This window comes from Pan paniscus, chromosome 2 (assembly GCF_029289425.2).
Source record: "Pan paniscus chromosome 2, NHGRI_mPanPan1-v2.0_pri, whole genome shotgun sequence".
Taxonomy (NCBI): Eukaryota; Metazoa; Chordata; class Mammalia; order Primates; family Hominidae; genus Pan; species Pan paniscus.
In genome coordinates, this window is record NC_085926.1 from 124,418,090 (window position 1) to 124,444,556 (window position 26,467).

A 26,467-nucleotide genomic window follows, 5' to 3' on the forward strand; every position below is an offset into this window, starting at 1 on the left:
AAAGGGGGGCAGAGGAGCAAACTGCAAATAATAGGCTTCCCTTGACCCCATTAGGGAACTGAGGTCCCAGGACAACCATCCAACCTGAAACCTGGGGACTGAGAGCATCTGCAGAGAGAAACAGAGCCCAAGCCAGTCACCTTATAAGTGTTCAACACATTGCTAAGGGACAGGCGCAGGCCAGCCTGAGACCGTGAGCCCCTGGGTGGACAGCGGTAAAGGCGTTTGCACCCTCTTGCAGGCTCTTCCCCCAAAAATCCCAATGGATGCCACAGAGAAGATCAGGGAGAACCCTAAGAATATCCCCCTCCTCTTGGTTCTCGGCTATGAAGATGGGGAAGAGACCAGGAGCCAAAAAAGGCAAGAAATGCAGCTCTAGGATCTGGAAAGGTAAGGAAACAGCTGGCTGCCCACAGCCTGTAGGTCACCCACGTCCAGGGCACCCAGCTGGCCCGGTGTGCCTGGCACTTACCGGTTTTACAACTGGAAGTCCCACATCCCAGACCCCCTCAGTCCTGGGTTGGTCACTCTATGCCGAGCCTCTCAGGTGCCAGAACATCTTTTGAAACATTGTGACTGACTAAATGCATCAATTTTTAATAAAATCCAAATCTAAGATGAAAGTTTAAGACATTCTCATCTTCCTCACCTGCACAGAAGGCAGAGCCGTCGTAAATGTTGGAGGTCTCCCTAAAGGGGCTGTCGGTGCCGCTCACGTCATGGTGATCTCGGCTCAGGACCACCGGCGCCTGTGCATGGAAGGACAGGAGCTGTCAGCCAACAGTATCCACCATGGCTTCCTGGTAAAGGCTGAGGACAAGGGGCAGGTCACACCAGAACCCGCTGGATTTCTCCTCCTGGAAAATAGACCCTCTTCACAACTATTTCTGATGTCATCTGTAGCCTGGAATAGATTCACGTGTGCCCAGCAGCACTCGTGTGTAATACATGTGTGAGCTCACCGAGCACTCACAGCCACCCTGTTCAGATAGGCACAACCGTTATCATGCCCACTTCATAGATGAGAAAGCGGAGGCACAGAGAGGAGAAGAAATTTCCCCTATGTCACAGAGTGAGTGAGTCGTGAGCTGGGGTTTAACCCCACACGTGTTATATGCCGGCGCTCCTCGTCTTACGATGGTGCTACATCTTAATAAGCCCACTGTACTCTAAGTAAAAAACGACTTGAGTATTTTTAACTTACGATGGATTCATTTGGACGCAACCCCATTGTATGTCGAGGAGAGTACTAAGCAAGTGTCACTTTACACCATTGTAAAGCAGAAAAATTGTTAAGTCCGAGTGTCCACTTAGTCTGGGCTCAAGCCTCAGGCAGCCTGGCCCCTGACCTGTGCAATAGAGACGTGGCTGGCTGATGGCCTGGAGGTGTTGGAGGGCCTCACTGGGGGAGTATTTGGCAGTACCTACCATGAGACCTTGGGCAGGTCACTTCCATCTGGGAATAGCTCTTGGTTTCCTGGATGAGGTAATTGCTAAGAGCCTTTTCGTGCTGCCAGTCTCTCTGAGGACAAAGACTTTTCGCACAGAGAAAGCATTCATGCTGAGTTTGATTTTTTAATACACTCATCGGCAGCACTCCTTGTTTCCCAGGAATCTCCGGCTGCTCAGATACCCAGGAGAGGCAGCCAGCTGATGCTTTGCCCCCACGAGATGGATGTGGTACAGCCCTGGAAGTCAGGTAGGGCCATGGCTAAGGGGAGGTCAGCTGACTCCCTTATGCTGTGCATGGGCAGGCCTGCTATGAAAAGGAGTCCTGGCCGGGCACAGTGGCTCATTCCTGTAATCGTAACACTTCGGGAGGCCAAGGCGGGGATCACTTGAGGTCAGGAGTTCGAGACCAGCCTGGCCAACATGGCAAAACCCGTCTCCACTAAAAATACCTAAATTAGCCAGGTGTTGTGGTGCACGCCTGTAATCACAGCTCGTCGGGGAGCTGAGGCATGAGAATCGCTTTAATCTGGGGGGTGGAGGTTGCAGTGAGCTGAGACCACGCCTGGGCTATGGAGTGAGTCTTTCTCCAAAAAAAAAAAAAAAAAAAAAAAAAAGAGAGAGAAAAGAAAATGAGTTCTAACTGGCAATTTAAAAAACAGAGTGAAGGAACTGGGAGGAACCCTGACTAAAGAAAAGGAGTAGGGGGAGCCGTCGGACACTCTGCACAGGGAGCATGTCAGCCTGGCTCTGCACCTTTCAGTCAGGAGAGGGAGCACGCAGGTCAGTATGCAGTTTGCAGTGCACCTAGGGAGCAGCCCAGCTGTTTCAGCTAAGAAGTCCTATTCCTATCACCAGGCCCTGGAAACTTTTCAGGTAGCGCTGGTTGATGGGCGTGATCTTCCCAACCTCTCCAGGGGATCCCAAAATTTCACAGGCCCCCGTGCCAGAAGATGCATCCTGACAAAAGCCTGGGATGCCCTGTGCTCTTGAATGAAGAGGTCTGCCTTTCCCACCTTCAACAGGCCAGGCCTGTTCCCACGTCTTCACCTGTGCAATGAAACCACCTTCCCCCAGATATTCTGGCACTTTCTGGCCATTCAGGTCTCAGCTCAACGTCAGCAACTCAGAGAGGCTGTCCTGACCGCCGCTCTTCGCCATGTTCATTTCCTGCACGCCGCTCCTCATCCTCTGAAACCCTGTCGCAATGTGTGCCTTCAGCTTTATGTCAGTCACCCTTCACCACACTACACGGGTCTGTCTTGTTCTCTGCTGTGTCCCTGGTGGTTAGGACACGCTGCACAGTGGCCATGCTCAGCCAAGCACTGTCCAGTGAATGAACACATGCTTACTGACCCCTTTCTGCTGGCCAGCTGACCGCAGCCCGGGGCGAGTATGCCTGGAGCCTCCTAGCAGTCCCCGGGAACACCTGGGCTTCCAGGAAGCACTGGGTGGGTGCATTTGGCTGTGCCCCAGCAGGGCTGGCTACTGCCTTTGCTGCCGGTGCCAGCCCCAGAATCACGCCAGGGCAGTCTTCACACCTCTGTCCCAATGTCTATCTTACACCTGACCAGTAACATTCCTGGCACTTCTGAAAAGAGAGACGCCCGCAAGAACTCTGTGGCAGGAGGAGCCAGAGCCCCTCGGAGCAAGCATGCCCAGGGTTCCATCCTCGAGACGGGCTTGGCGATTGGCAAAATGAGCAAAAGCTAGGGAAGTTTGCCATTGCTTGAGAAAAGGGAACTCCATAAAGATGTTTAAAGTTACTTTGTGGAAGCTGACTCACTCAGTCCTCACACACATGCTTTTTAGTCTCTTTTCACAGAAGAGGGAAACCAAGGCTCGGAGAGGGCTACGGACCTGCCCAAGGTCACACAGCAGGGAACAATGATGGGGCCTGACACACACAGAGCAGGGTCCCCAGACACCTCACCCAATCCCAGATTATCCCCAGAGGGGCCTTGGAGCCCCTGAGCCACCTATGCTTCAGGGAGGTTACCTATTTCAAGCACTGCTCCTGCTCCCCCAGGCCCTCCTTCCCACCACCCCCTCACAGCCGCCTCACCCTTGCCTCCCCAGCAGAGCCCTTCTACTCAGCTGGTCCCAGGGACCAAAACCTTCAGCAAAACCTGATCTCCCTAAAGAGGGGGAAGTTTGGGCCTCAGCCATGGAAGAGCTAAGCTCCCGGGAGGGGCTGGTCCACTGCTCCTGAGCACTGGGCTGCTGAGGCCCAACGGGGGTGTCTCCCCACCCAGAAGGCTGTGGGGTGCAGCCGAGGCACACGCAGGAAGGCCCAAGGCAGGAAAGGCAGTGGGAAGAGGCTGAGGGATGCTTCCCCCAGAGCACAGGACACCTCACCTTGATCCTCCTGCAGGCGATGGCCTGGTTAATGGCCACAGCGATGGCCACGCGGCCCTTCTGGTCTGAGTACAGGATCCTTGCCTGGGAGCCCACCACCTGAGGAGAGAAGGGCAACAGGCATCTCAGCCAACACAGGCAGCAATAACAGGACCTGGGGTGCAGGGAGACACGGGTGGCACTTCCACTGTGGGACATGGCCCTTGGCAGCCTGAGCGCCTCTCTAACAAGGTCCAGGAGGACCCCCAGGGTGCATGGTAGCTCTCAAATCTGTGGCCTGAGGTGAGCCCCCACATTCAGCCCACTAGACAGCCATACCGGCCCCACATGTCCACTGTAGTCTGGGCCTCCAGACACCTCCCCCAATCCCAGATTATCCCCAGAGGGGCCTTGGAGCCCCTGAGCCATCTGTGCTCCAGGGAGGTTACCTATTGCGAGCACTGCTCCTGCTCCATCCCACAGTGATGACATCAACGCCATCCAGGGCAAGTTTGCATTGGGCCTGCCCCACTCTCAGTGTGCCATACAGCCTCTTGTCTGTGAGTCTTATGGGAAGATACTGTCATCCTCATCACAAGCTCCATTTTCCAGATGAGGAAATGGCCCCAAGAGGTGGAGCCACCTGTCTACAGGTTGACCTTGGGCCCTCTGTCTGTCTGCTGCACCCACGAGCTCAGCCACCCAGTGATCGCATCTCCTGACAGTAATGGGTGGTTGTCCCCGGGAGACAGCTTCAGCGCATGAAATTAGTCACTGTGTAGCCCCGCGGTCCTCAAGCAGGATGACATTTGGCAATGACTGAAGACATTTTTGGGTGCTGCTGGCATGGGTAGGGATGCTGCTAAATACTCTACAATGGCCCCCATGATGAAGAAGCCCCCAATGACTCCAAGAGATATGTGCACACACACGTTCACAGCAGCATGACAACAGCTGAGAGGTGGAGGCGACCTGGGTATCCAGCGCGGTGCACGGATGAACCAAACGTGGTCTGTCCATACAGTGGATTGTGATTCAGCCTTAAAAGGAAGGAAATTCCAACCCATGCTACAACATGGATGGGTGAACCCTGAAGACATTATGATAGGAGAAATAAGTCAGACACAAAAGGACAAACACTGTCTGATCTCGCTTATATGAGGTTGTTGAGTGCCAGGGGCCGTGGGAGTAGAATGGGGAGTTAGTGTTTAATGGGGACAGAGTTTTGGTTTGGGAAGGTGAAAAAGCTCTGAGATGGATGGTGGTGATGGCTGCACAGCAGTATGAATGTGCTTGAAGCCACTGCACTGCACACTCAAAAATGGCAAAGATGGTTAAGATGGTAAATTTTATGTTTATGTATAATTTACCATAATTAAAGAAAATTTGTACAGCCCCAAATGTGAGTACGCTGAGGCTGAGAAACCCTGGTTTCTCCAAAGAAGATGCAGGTGTCTGCCCCAGTTGCTGGTGAGCTCGACCAGGAGCCGGTAAAAGGCGGCAGGGCCGGGCCACGGAAGCAGCTGTGCACCTGACCGCAAGCTCAGCTTTGGCCGGGACAATAAGTCTAGCTGCTTCTTCCTCCCTCATGGGTTCCTAGAGAACAGGCTTATTTTACTCACACCAGCTGCCTCAAATCCTTTTCAGAAAAACTACTCGTGTGAATCAGCACTGCAGAGATTTTCAGATTTTTTGGATCCAGAAAAAAATTGGTGAGGAACTGACATAGGATTGCCCACTTTGTCAAGAGGGTACATTAAAAGAAAATAAATCAAAAAAATTTAAAAGGCAACCTTCTGCAGTCACCGTTCAGAAGAGAAAGCAACAGTAAGTATCAGGAGGCACACGATCTCCAGGGGACTTTAAGTCAAAGCAGACGCACCCTGCTTGCAGCTCCAGCTGCAGCATCCACCCCTTACACCCTCAACTCTGGCACCTCCCATGGCCCCTTCTCAGCCATGCTGGCATCCATCCTCTCAGGCTATCCCCCCTCTCTTCTCCACCCCATCTCTGCACTGACCCTGCAGCTCCAGCCGCCGAGTCTTGGCCTTGGCATCTCTGACTCAGCACCGTCACAGAGATGCTGTTGGCACGGGGACTCTTAGGCTGGATACAAATGCAAACCATTGCGTATGGATGAGACAGCCCAGGACAGGGGCAGGCCTCTCCTGGCCCTGGGACTCCTGGGCCAAGACCCACTAGTTCAGACACGGTCCATGGCCAAAGGTGTATGAACCAAATGCCCACTTTTTCTTCTGTTTTGTCCTCATTACACCCAGTCTACTGCCACCGTGGGGCCTGTGTACAGGCTGGGGCTTGTGCACGGGCTGGTCCCTCTGCCTCGATTGTCACATGGTTGCAACCCTCTCAGCATGTAGACCTGGATGCACATGCTGGACCCCTTCCCTGGCCACTCTGTGTGAGGCAGCCCCACCCACCCCTCCCTGCTGGTGCTTTCCTGCACACACACCCAGCAGAAACTGGGCAAGACACATCTGTTAGCTCAGCCTCACAACACACCCCCTGTACAAGCAGGGCCACAGGGGCCTGCTCCAAACACTGCCACCACCGTCTCCGCTTTGCAGATGAGGGCGTGGCGCTCAGAGAGGCTGAACCACTCACCCCAGGTCACACAGCTGAGGATATGGGAGGCTTCTCAGGCCCAGGCAGCCTGGCTCTAGAGCCCAAACTCTTTCCTCTGCAGGGCTGCCTCTATTTGTTGAGTAACAGGATGAAGAACGACCTGCCCAACTCTAGTCGCTGCCCCAGAGCCCCAGGCCACTTTCCCCCTCTACGTTTTAAATTATAAAATATACATACATAAAATGTACCATCTTAACCATTTCTAAGTACACAGTTTAGTGGTATTAAGTCGATTCATAATGTAAAACCATTGCCCCATCCATCTCCCCATTCCACATCCCCCAACCCCTGGCACCCACCATTCTGCTTTCTGTCTCTATGAATTTGACTGCTCTAGGGACCTCATAGACATGGAACCTTGCAGTATTTGTCCTTTTGTGACTGGGTTATTTCACTTAGCATGGTGTCCTCCAGGTTCATCCATGTTGTCGCGTGTGTCAGCACTCCCTTCCGTTTGAGGCCGAGTCATATTCCATCTCATGGTTAACCCACACTTTGTTTATCCATTCGTCCATCAGGGAACACCTGGGTGGCTTCCGCAGCTTAGCCATTGTGAATAGTGCTGCTGTGAACATGGGCGTGCAAGTATCTCTCTGAGTCCTTGCTTCCAATTTTTTGGGCTACACATCCAGAAGTGGAATTGCTGGGTCATAGGGTAATTCTATTTTTGATTTTTTGCAGAAGCTTCCTCCTGATTTCCATGTGGCTGCACCATTTCACCAACAATGCACAAGGGTTCCAAATTCTCCGTGTCCTCTCCCAGGCCACCCTTTAAAGGTCCCTGGCTTCTTTCTCCAGCAGCCCCTTGGGCTGCTTCCCCTCCCAGTGTGGACACCATGGGGCTGGCACAAACAGTCACACAGGATCTGGTGTGTGCACCCTCTCAGGGCTTGGCAAGCTGGAGGCTGTGGACCAGGCTGAGCGCCCGTCGGCAGCACCTCACCTTTGGTCAGTCTTCTGACAGCACAGCCACCCCAGCCTCCCCCAGGCCTGGGCCCTCACCAGCCGGTGCCTGGCGGCCTCCTGGATCCAGCGGATGTTGTCCATGTACTGCAGCTTCACAGACACCTTCACTGCAGGAGAGAGGACAGTAGGCGTCAGAGACCCTCCAGGGGCACAGACCTGCCCTCAGGCAGGCTGCTCAGCTCAGCACAGACCCTGCCCCGAGCCCACCACTGAGCTAGGACACAAGGTGAGGGAGCCCACCCCACCCCACCCCTGCCTTTGTGAACTTGGGGACCAGCAGTGCCAATGGCCCCATGAATTAATAATGCACAGCCGTGCAGCGCACTGCCTGATGCACTCGGTCCCTCCACAAATAGCTATTCAGTGCCTACTATACACCAACACTGAGCAAGGCACCAGGAACAAAGACCGCTGTGGGCCGTGAGGAACACAGGACTGTGTTGAGGGCTCCCCAGGATGGTGGATGCGGGGGCTTTCTGAGGAAGTGGCCATCAAGCTGAGTCTAAAGGCTGGGAAGGAACCGGACAAGGAAGCTCTGAGGGAACAGCCTTCCAGGCAGAGGGAACAGTCAGTGCAAAGGCCCTGAGGTGAAAATAAACTTGGCCTATGCAGGAGCTAGCTGGCCAAGCTCACGGAGTATGTGTGCATGTGAGGGGGCACAGGAGCCAGCCTGACCAGCTCGTGAAAGCAGACTGGTAATTTTCCAGAAATTGTGGGAGCCAGTGGTTAACATAAATATCATTAAAATTTTAAATAAGCTTACACTTTTACCAAATTATATTAAAATGAAGGTAATAGAAATCCCTCACTCCTGTGACTTCACAGCCTTCGACTAGAGTATCTGCCTGGTGGAGATGCCGCAGGGCGTGTGCTGCGGGCATGTGGAGCTGGGTCAGCATGCCTGGAAACCAGCCAGGCCTGGAGTCTTTACTCCAGGGTCTTCGTGGGTGCAGCAGCTCAGGGCTTCTTTCCGGAGGGCTGGTCGTTCCCCACTGGCTGCCTGCTGTTCTCACACCAGGGAAGCCCAGGAGACATCTGACCAGACCCCCAAGAGAAGGCCCCTGCTTCCCCTGACCTCCTGCCTGGGCCCCTGCCCGCCTCCTCCTCCACAGGTGACCACGTCTCCCCTCTGCCTGGCTCTCCTACTCTGAGTCTGTGTAACCTGGGCCCCTGCCCAGCCCACCGAACCTGGCCAGCAGCAGGGTGTAAGGGCCCTAGAGATGTGAAGCACACAGCAGAGGCTGGTGACCCACACAGAAAAGCCACCCGACCTGCAGGAAAGCTGCAGAGAGACCAGGGTAAGAACTGCAACAACAGAGGAAGTGTCATAAAATAACCATGAAACAACAACGTCAGACCCACTCAACGAGAGCAAAAGTTGGTTAAAAACAAGGCAGGTCATGTAGACATGGAAAAACACAACCCTCTGGCAGAACCAACACTCAGCATCAGCAAAACCCAGGATGAACATGGGGGACCCTGATGCAGAGGAGATCCTTGTGGACCTGGCAGGCGTGGAAGGCTGGTGGGAGCATGTGGAGGCAGCTTCATCATGGAAGACAGCAAGAAGGAACTAGAAGCACTGCTGTCAGCACTGCCCTGGCCACGTGGAGGGGGAGGCTGGGTCTGAGAGGGACTGTGGTGTGCTGCGGGCTGCCCAGAAACCCTGGCCCCGGCCACTGCTGCCTGGCCACCCTAGCCCTGGACCGTCCTGCTTCAGCCGCTTTGAGGGGCTTTCTGTCACTCGCAGCCAGAGGTCCTCACTGGCAGAGCCCAGGACAGCTCTGGAGGGCAGAGGCTTGGTGTGGGTGGGGCCTGTGCCTCCACGGCTGAGAACGACACTTGGGGACCAGGATCTTTGCAACTCACTCAAGTTTCTTTAAGTCCCTTTGTGTTGCCAGCTGAGCACCCACCAGACTCACAAAGTCATTTGCGCCCAGGTCCCCTCCCAGAATTAGCTAGGTGGGCCTGCTATGGAAGCTTGTCTCTATGGAGGCAGAAGCTTTGGGGTGGCCACCCACCCATGGGTATCCCCACCAACGGCATCACCTCCATCAGCAATGGCTTCCTCCAGCACAGATGTGGCCAGTTCGTCTGTGACCGCCAGGTCCTGGGGGTCCCCCGATGTGCAGACCCAGCGGAAAGGCCCAAATCCCTGGGAGAATATGTCCCTGCAAGCACAGATGCCTCCTCACCCTGGGCCCCCTGGCTTGTTGGGGGAGGGGGTGCAGGTGTGAGCATGCCAGGGAGGAGGGCTCAGCATCCGGAAGTCAGGGGTGGAACCCCCAAAGCTGTCATTGGACAGAAAGTTCCAGGGGCCTCCCTGTCCCCTCTCTGTGTCCCAGTGCCCCCAGCCCTCCATCCCTGCCTCCTGGCTGTACCATCTCTAGCTACAGGAGTGGGGAGCTGGGACCTGGGCAAACAGAAATGACCCCAATTGCTGTTACAGATGACAAGAAAATCCATCACCTAAAAGTGACAGTCATATTGAGAGGAGAGTCAACCTGGGGCTGTAGCCTTGGGGAACTCGCCCTAGGTGAGCTTATCTTCCCAGGAGCCAGGCTCCAGGACAGGGCTGTCCTGGGGGGAGGATGCCGTGGCCTGGGCCCTCCCTGGGCTGCTGCACTTGCTGGGCCAGTGGGTGCCTCCTCCTGGGCAGCCCTCCCTCTCCGGAGAGTGCCAGCTGACAGTGCTCAGCCCCTCCCACCTCTGCACCCCACAGTGAGCTTGACGGTGAGTGGCACTTGCCTTTCTCACCTCCATCTCTCTCTCGTCCCATGTGGCACCCACTGAGGACTGGCACATCTTCCAAAAGTCATGTGGTCCCTCCTGCCCCCAGCAGAAAGCCCAGACTTCTCAGCTTGGCCCAGGCTCCTCTCTGGCTCCCACCCTCATCCCCTGCTTGTCCTGGGCTGCTGGCCTTCCCTAGACCTGCACCCCCATGGCCAGAGAGGCCCATGACCCCCAGGGCCACAGCAGGTGCTGGGCTTCATGATCCAGCCATCAGCCACCCACGAGGGCCTGTGAAGACATATCATTCAGGTGCAGTTGTTTGCCAGGAAGTGGCCTCAGCCTCTAGATCCTGCAGCCCACTGTTCTCACTGAGGCCCTGCAGGAGGTGTCTCTCGTCTGCATTTCCTCCTCACCTGCCTGTCTGCGGTGGAAAACCCATGGACGGAGCCTGGCCACTTTGGGGCAGTGTGGAGGTCTCAGTGCATGACCTCAGGGGCGGTCAGAGGCTGAAGCTTCTCCAACTTAAATACCCAGGACGCAGACCCTGAAGGGGGCAGGGGTGGCACTGGGCACACTAGATGTGGCAGCCGCCCATCACTCACCCCATGATGTGCTGCACATAGGAAGGGTAGCGGAACTCTGTCCTGCCAGCACCTTTCTTCTCCACATCCGCTCCTGTGGGCAGAGCCCGGACAGTCACCACCCAAGGCAGGACACCCATGGCCACCCTAGATGGCAACTTAAACACAGGGCCCAGAGGGAGGCTGGGGAAGGATGCACAAGGTCTTTTTCATGTAAAAGAAGAGAAAAGCAGGGGCAGCCGTGGCCAGCACGCTGCTGTGTGGCCAGGTGCAGGATGCATGCGCTTGCCATGGACGCTGTGTCAGCCTCCAGCGCGCCAGAGCCCGCCAGCTGCAGGGAGGTAGACAGGGCTGGGGGGGCTTCCCACTGCGGACACTGTGCCTTTTGAACCTCATACCCCATGAAAGAATTGCCCATTTTACAGAAGGAAGTTTCCATCACAGAAAAGGAAAGCTGCAATTTTGGGACTGGAGCTTGCACCTGATTCTTGTACCTGCTCTCCGTATGGGACTTTATGTTCCTAAAGCACATGGAGAAACTGAGGCCCAGAGAGGCTGACCTACCTGGCTGGGCCTCAGCATCCAGAAGGCCTGGCAGAGGCACAGCGAAGCCTCGGTCAGGACTCACTGGGCCACCCATGGCACCTCCGAGTGAGGTGGGAGCCAGTGGCACTGGCCCGAGAGGCTGGGCCCATGGTGGTGGCCCCTCCCTCCTCCTCCCTCCTACCTGCTCTCTGGGCCTCCAAGAGGAAGGCATTGCCGTAGTCCCAGAAGAAGAACTTCTCCTCGGCCAACCTGTTGATGGCTGAGACTTGCCTCCTCAGGCTGCAACAAGCCATGGGTCAGCACCACCGCTGCGAGGCCGTGGGGCCTCCCCAATGTGGCACCCGCAGTCGCACCCGCCATGCTCCCCGCCAACTTCCAGCCCCACTGCCTGGACTGCTCCTGCTCCTCGGGTCGGCCCCACCCACCTGGAGTACCCCTGCCCCTGTCATCTGTTTAGAACCTCTGCACCTTTCAAGGCCCAGCTGGCAACTCCCTAAACAAGCATTTCCTGGTCCCCAACCCCATCAGGCCCTGGGGAAAAACAGATGCCCCAGAGAGGTCTCACACCCCAGCATCTACTTGGCGCCATGCTGGGACTACACTGGGCATTCAGCAAATGTCACTTCAGCTTGTCCCCCTGCACTGCCGAGAGGTAAGTGTGTCATGACTCCGTCTGACGGGTGGAGTCAGAGGCTCAGAGAGGTTAAGGTCTTGCCCAAGGCCAAGCAGCTGGTTGCTGGAGAACTAGGTGGTGGCCAGAGCAGGACAAGGTGGTCTGCCCAGGCCAAATGCTTCTGCCACCCCCAACTCCAAGTAGCACCTTTCCTGGACCAGGTCCTTGAACACAGCAGGGTTGGAGGCCATGAGGCTCTGGGCCTCCGTGAAGCTGAGCTGCACAGGGTAGTAGCCGCCATTGAATGGGTTGTGGCAGGATGTCTGATCTGACCCCAGGTCCACCAAGCACTCCCCCGTCGTGTCCAATTCGTGGACCAGGCGCTCCCTGGGGAAGCCATGCGGTGGTCAGTGCAAGCCACACACAGCCTGGGCCCAGAGTCTGGGGCCAGCCAGGTGGGGACCCTAGCACATTTTCCCACCCACAAATCCAGCAGGCACAGCCCGAGCCAGACCCTGCTTTCCCCCTGGAAAGAGAACCTACGGGAAGGCTGTGGGCAGGGCAGGGATGGCTGCCTCAAGCTTGGGTAAGGGTGTGGGCCAACAAGGGTGGCGCTGAACTGGGGCTCAAAGCTTTGTGTCCCGGCAGCTCCTGGTCAGCATTGAGGTCTTTGCTCAGGGGGCCCCATCTGGGTTCCCAAGCTGGCCATCAACTTCCAACCCCCACTCACCAAAGAGCCACCACGTTGCCATGGTAACCAAGGCTGAGCACCTCCTTTTTTTTCCTTGCTTCCCTGGAAGGACACAAAAGCAGAACAGGTGCCCCCCGCACCTGTGCATAGGTGCCCCAGACACACCTGCACCCCAGCTGCACACAGGGGCAGACGCAGGAGGCCACCAGAGGTATTGTGTGCAAGCGTGGGGGCCATGGGGCTGGGCCATGAAGCATGCCTGCAGGACCCCGACTTTTGTCCAGGACACAAAACTATAAAGGGAAAATCCAGACCCAAATGCCCCAGACCAGAAAACCCACATGGCAGTGGCAAAACTGCCTGGGCAATCCATGGAATTTGGGTTACTGATGTGGGACCTCCACAGGGGTCTTTACAGAACCCACCCAAGGTGGTCCCAGAGTTGCAGGATTCACTAAAGATGATTCCCAAAATTATTCGGAAAAATAGGACAGGAAAAATCAAAGCATATTTTGGGGAACAGAAGATGTGAACAGGCCTTGCAGGTAGTAGAGATATCAAAAAGCAGCAATACGCAGGGAAGGTGGTATGGCCCCCAAGAAAGAGCAGATTGAATGCTTACCAGGAGTGGCCTGGAGAAGCCCGAGGGAGCCAGGCACCTCCCCTCCCCCAGGGGTGCAAGGTTGACAAAGCAGGAAAGGACACACAGTCCCAGGGCAGCAGGGAGGCCGGCCCAGCCCAGGGCTTGTTGCCTTCCCAGCTGAAGGACCCTGTGGGAACCGTGAGCAGAGCTCACTCCATTCCCATGGGTCTTCCTCAGCTCAGGGGTTGCGGAAGTGTGGCAGACAGGTTGCTCCAGGCAGTTCCTTAAACTGATTTTGATGTATGTGTATGTGTGTGTGTTCATGTGTGGATGTGCATGCATTTGTACATATATATGTATATATGCGTGTATATGCATATGTGTATGTATGCGTGTGAGAATATATGTTATGGGCATGTGCGTGTGTGTGTTGCATGTGTGTGTGTGTCTGTGTGTGTTTATGGTGTGTGCATGTGTCTGTGTGTTTATGTGTGTGTGCGCCTGCGTGTTTATGTGTTTGTGTTTGTGTGTGCTGTGTGTCTCTGTGCACGTTTATGCATGTGTGCATGTGTGTTGTGTGCGTTTATGTGTTTGTGTTACATGCATGTTTGTGTACATGTGTTTACATGTGTTTATGTGTGTTGTGTGTGCATGTATGTGTGTTATGTGTTTGTGTTTATTATGTATATGTGCATTGTGTGTTGTGTGTGCATGTGTGTGCATACGTATTGTGTTTATGCATGTTAGTGTGTATGCATGTGTGTTATGTCTGTATTTATGTTTGTGCATGAGTTATGTATTTATGCATGTTTGTGTTTGTGTGTGCATGTGTGTATGTCTGTGTCTGTGTTTATGTGTGTGTATGTGTGTGTTTATGTGTGTGCATGTGTGCACTCTGTGTGTGCCTGTGTGTGCATGCATGGTTGTGTGTCTGTTTATGTGTGTGTCTATGTATGTGTTGTGTGTTATGTGTCTGTTTATGTGCATGCATATGTTGTGTGTGTTTGTGTGTGCAAGTATGTGCGCATGTGTGTGCTGTGTTCTCTGTGTATGTGTTTATGTGTGTTAAGTGTGTTCATGTGTGTTACATGTGTGTTGTGTTTGTGTGTGCAAGCTTGCGTGCATGTGTGCTGCGTTCTCTGTGTATGTATGTGCATGTGTGTGTTGTGTGTTTATGTGTGTGTTATATGTGTGTTTATGTATGTGGGTGTGTCTGTGTGGTTATATGTGTGTGCATGCATGTTGTGTGTGTTTATGTGTGTGTGTTTATGTGTGTGTGTGTACATGCACACACTCAGGATGCTAAACAGCCTGAATAGGGATGGGAGTTAGGTCGGGGAAGCCCCTCACAGCACACCTGGAGTGTGGAATTTCTTCTATCATTGATGAAAAATTATCTGAGAGTTCTAAAGAGGGTGCAATGTGGTTGGATTGGTATGTTAGAATGATAGGTCAAAATAGTTCACTGCATCATTTCTCAAATTTTGTTTACATTTTCATCAGAAACAGCTTTTAAGCCCCTGTGGAGATTCTAGTCGAAGCCAGGTGGGCAACCACTGCACCGATGTGTCTTCCCGTAACAGGACTCTGCTCTGCGCAGTAAATTAATTGAGAGAATGCTTCAAAAGTGGCATCCTAGCAGGAGCCCCCAAGACAGGCTTCCCACCATCCCACTGAAATACCTCTGAAGACTTTGCCTAGGGTTGAGGTGGAGAAACCCACCGACTGCCCCTCAGCACCGTGGGCGAAGCTCTGCCCTGGAGCACAGGGAGGGAGTGCACGCCTCACAGGCTCGCCACTGCAACAGCGCAGGGCAGCCCCTATCACAGGCCGGGCCGGCTCTGCGAGCCCACACAGCAGGGAAAAGAAGATTCATGCTTCGCAGAACCAGGTAAGAGCATGGGAACCCCAAGAAGGCTACCTGAAGCCCATCAAAGCCAAGTGTCTGACACCAAACCCACAGCCCAGTGGCTGCAGCCGGCAATGACGGAATGTTGGAGGCTCTTCCAGAGGCTTCTGCCCTATCACCACCCACGGGTCAGCCCTTGTGTGCGTGTGTGTGTGTGTGTGCATGTATATGTACATGTGCATGTATGTGTGGTGCCCACATGTAGCCAGCTGTCAGGCATTAAACAGGCCCACACCAAGCTGCCCCATGGGGGTCTTCTCGTGGCCTCCTGCTGCCACGTGTCAGGTGTCAGGTGTCCGGAGTTGAGCTTGGAGCGGTACCTGAGCCTCTGGATGCAGCGGTCCAAGCTGTCAGTCACTTCCATCAGCCAGCCCTGCTTGTGGCGTTTCTCAAGGGCTGCTTTATCCACCTGGGGCCATGAGACATGGGGCCACCCGGTTACAAATCTTCCCTAAGTGTATCATCCTCAACTAGGAAGGTGTCATCCCCTGTAGGTCCCTTGCTTTTCTATAACACAGTCTCAGGGAAGACACCATGAGCTGCCCTCCCTCTATTTATTCCTTCTTCCGCCTCCCTTATAAGCAGAACCCAGGTAGTGTTCAGGGTGACACGGTTCAGCCCCAGGAGATGGTCTACGTCCAAGCTAATCACAAGGACCTGTCCACGATCTCCATCCTCCCTTGCAGATAAGAACATCGATTTCATCTAAGACTGACCAATGAGATAAAAGGAGAGGTTTGGAGACATGACTTTCCTGAAAAAATAGAGTCATAGCAGACACTTCCCTTCTCACCTCTTCCTGTCTTGAACATGGATAGGATGGCTAGGGTAGGGGCAGCCATTGTTTCTACAAGGGAAGCGCAAAGGAATCTAGAGATATTAACATCATTGAGCTGCCAAACCAATGCCAACACTGTTGGTTACGTGAGAAAAATAAAACCCTATTTACACAAGCCACTGTAGGTAGGTTTCTTGTTACCTGCAGTTTGGTGCACTCCTAACAAGCACAGGTACGTATGATGTAGGTTTGGCATCAACTGAGTGCAAATCCCACTGGCACATATCGCCAAGGCTTGCCTCAAGGCTCCTTGCCTCCTCCACTTCCGACTTCCCGTCCTCTCCTTAGCACCCACCAAAGAAAGATGCAAGAGCCTACTATAGTTGGGATATATTTGTCCCCCAAACCTCATGTTGAAATTTGATCCCTGGTGTTGGAAGTGGGGCCTGATGGGGGGTGTTTGGGTCATGGGGCAGCTTCCTCATGAATGGCTTGATGCAGTCCTTGCAGTAATGACTGAGTTCTTGCTCTGTTTGTTCCTACAAGAGCTAGTTGTTTAAAAGGTCCAGCACCTCCCTCTCCTCTCCCTGCTCTCCCTCTCTCACCGTGTGACCCACCAGACCCCCTTCACCTTCCACCATGAGTGGAAGCTTTCTGAGACCTCAACAGAAGCAGATGGGGGCACTATGCTTCATGTACAGCCTGCAGAACTGTCAAACAAACCTCGTTTCTTTATAAATTAGCCTCAGGTGTTCCTTTATAGAAACTCAAATAACTAAGATGATGCGGCCACTGAGGGAAAGCTGCCTGCACTCACCTCTATGGAGGGTGACCTCTCTGCCTCCCCACCTGTTCAAGGTGGGGAGTCTATGAGTTCATTTATTCACACACATTCATTCCCTCCCATCTGTATTCCAAGGATGTGGTGGGATACAGGAAAGCTATACCCATAAATAGACGGTCAGAGTTTTGTGGGAGGGCAGTCGACAGGCATTGCCCATGCAGGGTGATGGGCACTTTGAAGGCAGGAAGCTTACGCCGCCCATGGGAACCCACCCAGTGAGGTCCACTGGGGCTTTGTGGAGGAGGCAAGGGTGGCCTGGGCAAGGAAGGATGAGAAGGGGGGGTCTGTGGTGTAAGTGATCCGGGAGGAAGAAGGGAGGGAGGGAGGGAAGGAGGGAGGGAGGGAGGGAGGGAGGCAGGCAGGAGTGAAGGCCAGGAGCCCCCCAGCTCACCTCTGCTATCACACCGATGCACCCCACGATGACTGCGGCCTTGGCCTGAGCCCCACTCATTCCGCCGAGCCCAGAGGTGACAAAGACCTTCCCAGCCAAGTCCTCGATGCCCAGGTACCGACGTGCAGCATTCAACATGGTGAGCTGCAGGGAGAAAAGGTGGGGGCTCACTGCCCACTCCCAGCCCGCCCCCTCCACCCCCCATGCTGGGAAGCCCACAGCCAGGCGTGGCCCCATCTCTCACCACAGTGCCGTGAACGATTCCCTGGGGACCGATGTAGCAGTAGCTACCTGCTGTCATCTGGCCGTACCTGACCACAGGGAGAGAAGCCAAGCCCAGGGCTCAGCCAGTGCCAGGCCCAGGTCCTCCCAGCCACTCCTTTTAGGAGGTTGAAAATTAGTATTTAACTACCCAATAGGCATTAATATATTCTCCTTCACATAAAATAGAGAGAGAGAGCACAGAGAACACAAGAAGGCTATGGACACCCTTGTCCCCTCTCGCCTTCCAGACATTTTACAAGCAGATTTTGTTCTGTTAAAAACTGTAGTGTAATTGGTGAAGAATTGTTTTGGGGAATATTTGGCTGTATAGACTCCAGCTGAACGTGTGCAGCATGCCCACACTACATGCTTACGCCAGGTAGAGACACACACAAGGATGTTCACCGCAACTTTAGGTGCAAGGGCCAAGACCTGAAGCTGCTGAGATGCCCCTCCACCGGAGACGAGAGAAGTGAGCGGCAGAAACACCACACGGCAGAGAGGGACAGGGCCCTGCACTGTGCCCATGGAAGCAAGCCAGATTGGGAGGCAAAAGGGTTAAATAAATTAGTGCAATTGAACACTGCAGGTAAAGGAAGAATACATGAGATCTGCTTCCTGAAATGCAGCAATCTCCTAGCTCTCTTGTGAAGGTGGGAAAGACAAGGCACAGAGGCCGGCTCGAATGGTCTAACCACCTAAATTGCCAAGCCCACATGCATAGATAGTGTTTGGAAGAACACAGGAGACACTGTCAACTGGAGAATCTAGGATGTGAGAGGGATCTCCTTTTCAGTGTAGCTCCATTTATAATGCTTGATGAAATACTTTGCATTGCCGGCCACCGTGGCTGATGCCTGTAATCCCAGCACTTTGGAAGGCGGAGGTGGGTGGATCAACTGAGGTCAGCAGTTCAGACCAGCCTGGCCAACATGGTGAAACCCCATCTCTACTAAAAATACAAAAAATTAGCTGGCCGTGGTAGTACATGCCTGTAATCCCAGCTACTTGGGAGGCTGAGGCAGGAGAATCACTTGAACCTAGGAGGCGGAGGTTGCAGTGAGCCGAGATCACACCATTGCACTCCAGCCTGGGCAACAAGAGCAAAACTCCATCTCAAAAAGGAAAGAAAAAGAAATAGTTTGCATTACCTCTATAACAAATGAAAAGCTTTCATTCCCTGAGAGGGGCTGTGCGAGACCTCTCTGGGGCACTGGCCGCATTCTGTGCCTAATGGTTTTGGTTGCACAGATGCACACTTTGTCAGAACCCAAAATGTGGTGCACGTAAGATGTGTGCATCTTATTACATGCAAGTTTCACCTCAAAAGAAAAAAAAATAAACAAACGTTGAATTCCCGTCAGTAATATTTTCAATTGACTTTGAGATGCATAAAAAAAAAAACAAAACAAGTTGAATGGATGGATAGGCAGAGGGACAGATAGCCACATGATAAAGTGAGTATGGTAAGTAGCACATTCGTCACAGAAATTCGGTGGTATTCACTGTAAATTCGGTCAATTTTCTTATGTTTGAAATTGTTCATAATAAAATGTGGGAAAAGGCAGGATCTAAAATTGTAGGTTCTCTTGCATTCAAGAATATAAAATTTGTAAGCATATACATAAAACTACTAGGGAATATGTAAAAATAAAATTAATTATGCTACAGTTCTGTGACTATGTCTTTCAAAACTTGCATTTAATATCACCATTTTGCTTTATAATGACCCATGGCTAACGGGGAAACACGGTGTAAACAGACTGAAATAGTGACTTACATTGTAACCCCCAAGGCAAAGAGCTTCTCATACTCCGTCCGGGAGGAGTAGTTGGGAATGACCTGGAGAAGAGGATGGGGGCAGACAGAGGGGCTGAGGGCTTGGAGGGCGAGCACAGAGCCCTGGGGATGATGCACAGCGTTGGGACACTGGGCTTTCTTTCCAGCGTCTGCACCCTCTCTTTGGAGCCCTGGGCAGGTGCTGTGCCACCTGCTGGGGACCCACCATCCCATTGGTGATGACGAGCCGTGGGGCACTGCGGCTGCTGGGAAAGAGGCCAAGTGGGTGCCCACTGTACATGACCAAAGTCTGCTCCTCTGTCATCTTCGACAAGTAGAACATGGTCAGCCAGAACTGGGGGAAGAGCAGAGCGTGGGGATTCTGTCAACAGAAGCAGCACCCCACACCCAGCCCCACACCACCGTCCACGCCTGGACAGCTCCCACAGGCCCCCAGGTCTCCATTCCACTCCAGTGGCCCTGGTGCCTCCCTCAACACCACCTCGCCCATTCCTATAACCTGAAATTTCCCCACACAATCTCCAATGCTGGAGCCTCAGGCACCAGGGAGGCAGAGGCCTGCATCCTGAGCTGTGGGTTTGTAAGCTCCTAGGCCAGAGGACCAGACTAGAGGAAAGGCCAGGGGTGGGGACGAGGCCACACGGTGTGCAGTACCTGAGCCCAGTTGCTGAACACCTGCCCATTTCCTCCGTAGGTCACCAGCTCCTGGGGAAACTGAGGAAGACACGGGGTCATCTGAGATGAGGGCCTGGGAAGGGCCTATGGAGTTGCAGACAGGGAGAGAAAGGGCCCCCATCCCCTGGGGGCCCAATGGGGCAAGGAGAGAAGCCAGAAGGGTGAGGCCCAGGGACGGACACATCTGCAAGAACACTGGCCCCAGCTGCAACTGGAGCAAGGGTTCAGCTTGGGGTCAGGGGCAGATCTGGGTCTGGGGTCACTCTGGGAACTCAGCCTGGGGTCAAAGGCAGGGTTGATCTGTGACCAGGGTCTGGGGCCAGGGCCAGGGTTTAGGGCATTCCCACCTACTAGGCGAAGTGGTCACATTCTGGCAACATATCACCCCCAAGGAATGCAGGGACACACCCCAGAGGCATTCCATTCTCAAATATGGGCAGCTGCTCTATAGACTGGCTCAGGGTGCCCGAGACAGGCACATGGGGCCAGATCCATGCTACCCAATATGGTGGCCACCAGTCATGAGTGGCTTTTCAGCTCTGCTCCTTGCATAGATACACCCCTGATTTCAAAGGCTCAGGATGAAAAACAATGTAAAATATCTCATTAATAATGTTTATATAGATTACATGTTAAAATAATAATATTTTGGATCTGGGCATGGTGGTGGGTGCCTGTAGTCCCAGCTACCCAGGAGGCTGAGGTGGGAGGATCACTTGAGCCCCGGAGGTTGAGGTTGCAGTGAGCCAAGATCAAGCCACTATACTCCAGCCTGGGCCACAGAGTGAGACCCTGTCTCTCTAAAAAAAACAAAAAAAGTAAAAAAATAATATTTTTGATATATCAGGATGAATAAAATATAGTGTAAATTTGTTTATTTTTACTTTTTCATATGGCTGCTAGAATATTTAAAATTGGACGTGTGTCCACTGCAGCCACAGTGACGTCCTGGTTTTAAGGCCGTACTATAGACACGGATGCAACCACTGGGGGAAGCCGAGGGAAGGGCCAGGGACCTCTCTTACTAGCTTTGCAACTTTCTGTGAATCTATAATTATCTCAAAATTAAGAGCTTAAAAGCATGACACGTGTGTCTCGTGTTCTGTTTCTGCTGGACAGTGCTGGGCCTCGGTTTCCCTGGCTATTACCTGGGCCACGGCAGGATCCAGGTTGTTCATAATCATGTGCATGATGGCAGCAGCCACTTTCGTCTGGCAGGGGTACTGCTCAATCGGGTAGGCCCTGCAAGGGAAAGCCCAACCACCAGGCTGCCCTTCCCGCCAAAGCACAGCATCTAGCCTGGCCCCGCCCAGCCCCTGGCCGCTCAGGCAAGGATAGCCGGACACGGGGCCTGCAGAACTAGCTAGGAACGTACAGTGGGGGCTCCAGAGCCACTAGGGCTGAGGGAGGTGGCGTTCAGGCCCCAACCCACCCTGCTCTCCCTCCCCTCTTGGCACACTCCACCTGGGAGACAGCTGCTGGCAAAGCAGAACTGATGGCTGCTCTCCAGAAGCCTCTCCCTCTGGGTAAGCAGAGTTTATTCATTTGTTCTTTCATTCATTCAACAAACACTTTTGGGCACCAATTCTCCAGCAGGTGCCAGGCCCGGAGGTACTGGCTGGAGTGAGGAACGTGGCTCCTACTTTAAAGGGAACAACCCTGGGATGACTCAAGGCAAGCCTGGGCCGCTGGCATCTTTGAGAACAATGAACTGCAGAAATGCAGACTCGAAGCTCCACCCCAGAACTGCTGGGTCTGAAACTGGGGTGAAGCCTGGCAGCCCATGTTCCCACAAGGCCTCCAGGGGTGCTGTGCACACTGTGGTTTGAGACTCTTATCGAGATCGTGAGGTATTTGAAGTCACTGCCAGAGCTCCCCAAAGCTCTCCCTGCCCTCTGGCAGAAAAACAAGCCATGGTTTTTAAAAGGGGTTTTGTATACAATTTGTCTCCAGAATTGCACAGGACTGGCTGCTCAGGACAGATGGGCCGGGCCTGAGAGACCTGAGAAGCTGCCCCCATCTTCTGGCAGGCTCAGGGCTGCAGCCAGCGCTGGGCTCCGGCTCCCGAGGCGATGACACAGAATCTTCCCTCCCCTGCCTCCTGGTCTGGACAGACTGGGTTTCCCCCTCACTGCCGACTCCCTCCTTGTTCCTGGCCCCCAGCACAGTCCCTTGCGGGAGCTGCCTGCCCCTCGGGTCCCTTTGAAGCTGTACCCACAAGGCTGACCTCATTTCAATGTCGGGGCAAAACCGGTACATGTAGATGTGTCCGTACAGTTGCAGCTCCTGGGCAAACTCTGGGGCCAGCAGCTCCTGGACATCCGGGGGGAAGTAGCGCAGGGAGTTCCTCAGCGCCAGCTGGGGTAGGAGAGCAGAGAGGCAGTGGGGGCTGGGGCTCCAGGCCCGGTGTTCTGAGGCCCCGCGATGGGCCATCCTCCTCCCAAATGGATTTGTCTCTGCTCCACTCAGAAGCCTGTTGCCCACCCAGAGACTGTTCTCACACCAGGCCCAGCTACAGTGTCACCTCCTGCAGAAAGCCTTCCCTGATTGCCCCTCCTGCCCCTTTCATGAAGGCAGACTGATCCCTCTCTCTTCTTGCTTACGGTGAACCATCTCCTGTTCTGGGGATGGCGCTGCTTACCCCCAGGCAGGCACCAGAGAGGGGCCTGCCTGAGGCTTGTGGCTACGGTGTAGAATGCAGAAGCTCCAGGGTGGAAAGTAGACCCCACATGGCCTTAAGTACCCTGTGCAAGTGCAAGCACATATAAGAAAAAGCTGTCAAAAGCAACATATATTTTACACACACACGAACTCTTTTGATCGTGAGCCACAGGAAGCAATTCCTGTGGCTACCCAGATACATACACCCATACTCCATGCAACAAGACAACCTTCCCACGTGGGTTCTAATACATCCTCCTCTTCTAACTCCTTTCATTTCACTTTCAAGTCAATACTGCTGCACCTCCTAAACTGATTTCGCAGCCTGCTGGTAGGTGGTAGCTGCAGCCTGAGACCACTGTCCTCGCTATTCTAAAGGCAGTGCCAGCCTCAGCCTCGGGGCTTGACGGGACATTTTACTCACGTGCTAGACAAGGAGGACCTCTTTCATAATCGTTGTGTCAAATGCATTAGAAACATTGTTCAGATAATTACATAGCTCAAAAAGTACAACAAAGGTTCTGTGAAAATTAGTGAATTTAAAATCATGTCAGTTGATGGAAATGACTCGGCCATTCTTAAAGGTGAAATGTGTAAGAAGCTCAATCTGTTCTGAAATGAAGCACAAACTTGTGCCCTAAGCAAAGGAGATTCCGGCAATTTTTCCAAATCCGAAATACAGCCCCAAAGCTCTGTCTGCCACATTTTCCCCTTGTATAAAATTTCCATTTGCTAACCATTGAATTTTTCTTTATTGCTGAAATTCAGTAATTTAGCCTAGATATGTCTTCATGCTGATTATTCTATATCAAGGGTTTTTTTTCTTTCCAGGATAAACTGTCTGTTTCTCTGCAATTTCATGTTTTTATTTAGTTCATGAAAGTTGTCTTCTATTTTTGTTTAATACTTCATCCTCTGTATCTAGAGTTACCTAATAGGCATGCAATAAATATTCTTTTAAGTGGGGAAGAAAGGCTCACTCTCACTGGCCTGGATTTAATCCTCCATGCCTTGGACTGGAGGCAGCTCTCCACATTAAAACAAGACGATGGGGCTCACACAGGTCGTGTGACCTGCCAAGGCCCTGCAACAGGACTGTGGGTGACCTGGAGGGAGGCCCAGTGCCTCCACCCACCCTGGCAACCTCAGCAGAGGAGGAGTTTCAGGCTGAGCAGTGCCCACTGTTCCCAGGAAGGGCTGTGTGGTGTGATGGGGCCCACAGCTTCCTGATGACCACGGAACAGTGGGCACTGTGGCACTGCGGCACTTCATCCAGCTCCCTCCAGAAGGAGCATGGCGCTCCCAGGATTTTTATATGTTTATGCTACGAAAAATATAAGGCTAGGCGTGGTGGCTAATGCCTGTAATCCCAGCACTTTGGGAGACCAAGGTAGGAGGATCACTTGAGGCCAGGAGTTCCAGACCAGCCTGGGTAACATAGGGAGACCCCCATCTCTACGAAAAATAAAAAATTGCCAGGCATGGTGCATATGACTGTGGTCCCAGCTACTCGGGAGGCTGAGGTAGGAAGATTGCTTGAGCCCAGGTGTTTGAGGTTACAGTGAACTATGATCACGTTGCTGCACTCCAGCTTGGACAAAACCAGACCCTGTCTCTAAAATGTATACATATATATGTATATAAAACGAACTTTTCAAACATGTAAACATAAACCAGGATAGTCTTGTATGTAATAGTTGTGCCAAAAAATGAGGCTTACAAGACACACTAAGAAAGCAAAGAGCAAGCATGATTCAACATCACTACACTTGCACTATTTCTTGATCGCAGTCCAGTAAAACCCACTTCAGATTTCTGATCTCTGGAACTGCAGGAGAATAAATATGTGTTGTTTTAAGCCACTACACTTGTGGCAATTTATTACAGCAGACATGGGAAGCTAATACAGGCAGTAACAGAACTCTGCCTCGGGCATCAGGGCACCTGTGCCAGGCGCACGCCTGTCCCGCATGGTGGCTGAGCACCGAAATGAAGGGATGCCAGCCTGCAACGTTGTTCAGCCCACAGAGCAGGGTGTGTGTGTGTGTGTGTGTGTGTGTGTGTGTGTGTGTGTGTGTTCAGCCTAGGACTTACTTTCATTCTAACCTGGCAGTCAGCTTGTGGGGCAGTAGCTCACTTTTAAACCTCACCCATCTGAAAGTTTCTGACTGTCACTATTTCTGCCAGAAACCGTGGCCACTATCCAAATGGCTTGGCTTCATTTGAGTCACTCCTGTTCCTGCACCCTGCTAGTGCAGCCTTCAGCAGGGTCCCCACCAGCTCTAGGCCGAGGATACGTTGACAGCCAGGAGCTGCAGCCAGGCTTCCTTCTCCACATCTGTGCACACTGCCTCCTGGGTGCGGACAGCGCTCTGGGTTGCATGGGCTGCAGTGGCTCTGCGAGGCTGCTGTGGCACAGGCCTGCCACATGGCACATTCACATTGCCGCTCTCTGACTGCCCTTTCCCCATCTGTAAAGTGGGCATAATAACAGTACCCACCTCGGAGGCCTGCCTTGGAGACTGAATGAATTGAGGTACTTAGAACAGCCCCTGGCACACCTAAGTGTGTGCGAGTGCCCAGCTGTCAAAACTGTCATCTCCCACACTCGTGGGCCTCCATGCTGCCCATTCTTTCTTCCAGCTGGGCCTCTGCCCACCCCATCCCTCTGGGACCTCCATAGAAGCCTCTATACTCTGTGGGGGGCATAGTTAAGCAGCAGGTATGCCCCTATTCAGAGACTTTCATGGGCTCCCTATTACCCATTTGATAAGGCCATGCTGTTCCTGGCATTTAGAGTCCTCCATCAGCCGGCTGGTTCTGGCTCTCCAAGCTCAATACCAAGCCCCTGCCTGCACAGAACCTCCTTCACCCTGACACACCTCAGACAGCTCCGTCTCCACATCTGTGCACACTGCCTCCCCTTGTCTCCAAATGGCCTTTCTTCTTTTCCAGGCTAGGAACCTTGCCTAAGCTGCTATAGCCACATCTTCCAAGAAGTCCTGTCAGGTTTCTCCTGCTGGCTGAAATCTTATGGGATGTTAGTTAGGGCTCCCAGTACAACTCTTATTCATTCTACAAACACCTGCTGCTGTCACTGGAGACCTGGAAATGAACCCTGTGGAGCTCTGCCCCTCAAGAAGCTCAGGAGGGGAGTACATTGGTAGTGATGGGGACACAGACGCTGGCCATCTTCGGATCTGCTGTTGGATGCCTGGCACAGGCGCTGTGGGTGGGGTCGATTTGGGGAAAAGGTCACCAGGAGAAACTGCACCTGGGGGTAGGTACTGAGGACGTTTTTAACAGGGGAACTGCTCCAGTCATGTGACTGAAGTTTCCCTGTGCATGGTGAGAGCTGTGTCGGGCGCATGCTGAGAGTGTCCTGATTAACTTGGCAAAGAAAGGCCCCACTCCAGTCACAGAGCTCCATTAAAGACGAGCAAAGAATGACACGCACATTAGTTCATCCAAATAATGAAACACTATGCAGCCATTCAAAGACAGGGCCCTCTAAATGCACCAAGAAGGAACAATCTGAAAAAACCTAACGTGTATAGATGCTTCTGCTTGTATTTTTAAGAGGGTTCACAGACGTCTTCTGCACTGCATAGATGCATAGAATGTGTTTCTGAAATTATTGAGTAATTTTCAGTAAAGAAAAAGTAGGAGGAAAGTCTATATTTCCTTCTACTTTATTTCATTTGGTCTTCTCCACAACCCCCTGGTGTCATTGTTTTCATCTTCAGCTTACAAATGCCAAAAAATAAGGCCACGGTGACTTCAGAAGGTGAACTGGGGAATTTACACTTTTATACATTTGATTTCTTATCACATAAAATTGTCTTCAAATACATATGTTAAAGATCAACGAAACACATTTAATAGAAAATAGAAGTCAAGCAGCAGGACTCAGGGAGCCGCCCATAGCCCTCAGACCTGCACCCGCTCCTACTCCAAGGGCATCCTGACATTCAAGCAAAGGACATAACCCAGCAAAGCCTAG

At 52.9% G+C, this 26,467-nt stretch overlaps 1 protein-coding gene across 2 annotated transcripts in view; it reads right to left on the bottom strand.

The window, feature by feature from the left end:
* The window catches only part of UROC1 (urocanate hydratase 1), a 48,513-nt gene that overhangs the window by 12,355 nt on the left and 9,691 nt on the right, over positions 1–26,467 (bottom strand). Inside the window, exons 2-18 of one of the 2 annotated variants that reach the window (XM_014344353.4) lie at positions 22,031–22,161; positions 20,952–21,045; positions 19,783–19,842; positions 19,334–19,462; positions 19,109–19,170; positions 17,309–17,375; positions 17,065–17,208; positions 15,372–15,460; positions 13,182–13,329; positions 12,599–12,699; positions 12,076–12,255; positions 11,437–11,534; positions 10,731–10,803; positions 9,445–9,566; positions 7,432–7,502; positions 3,808–3,906; positions 650–749 (exon numbers count right to left, since the gene is read on the bottom strand). In XM_014344353.4, the coding sequence (XP_014199839.3) occupies positions 650–749; positions 3,808–3,906; positions 7,432–7,502; positions 9,445–9,566; positions 10,731–10,803; positions 11,437–11,534; positions 12,076–12,255; positions 12,599–12,699; positions 13,182–13,329; positions 15,372–15,460; positions 17,065–17,208; positions 17,309–17,375; positions 19,109–19,170; positions 19,334–19,462; positions 19,783–19,842; positions 20,952–21,045; positions 22,031–22,161 (1,768 nt within the window). The remainder of the gene's footprint in view (positions 1–649; positions 750–3,807; positions 3,907–7,431; positions 7,503–9,444; positions 9,567–10,730; positions 10,804–11,436; positions 11,535–12,075; positions 12,256–12,598; positions 12,700–13,181; positions 13,330–15,371; positions 15,461–17,064; positions 17,209–17,308; positions 17,376–19,108; positions 19,171–19,333; positions 19,463–19,782; positions 19,843–20,951; positions 21,046–22,030; positions 22,162–26,467) is intronic. The other variant, XM_063602556.1, reaches the window with a different exon arrangement.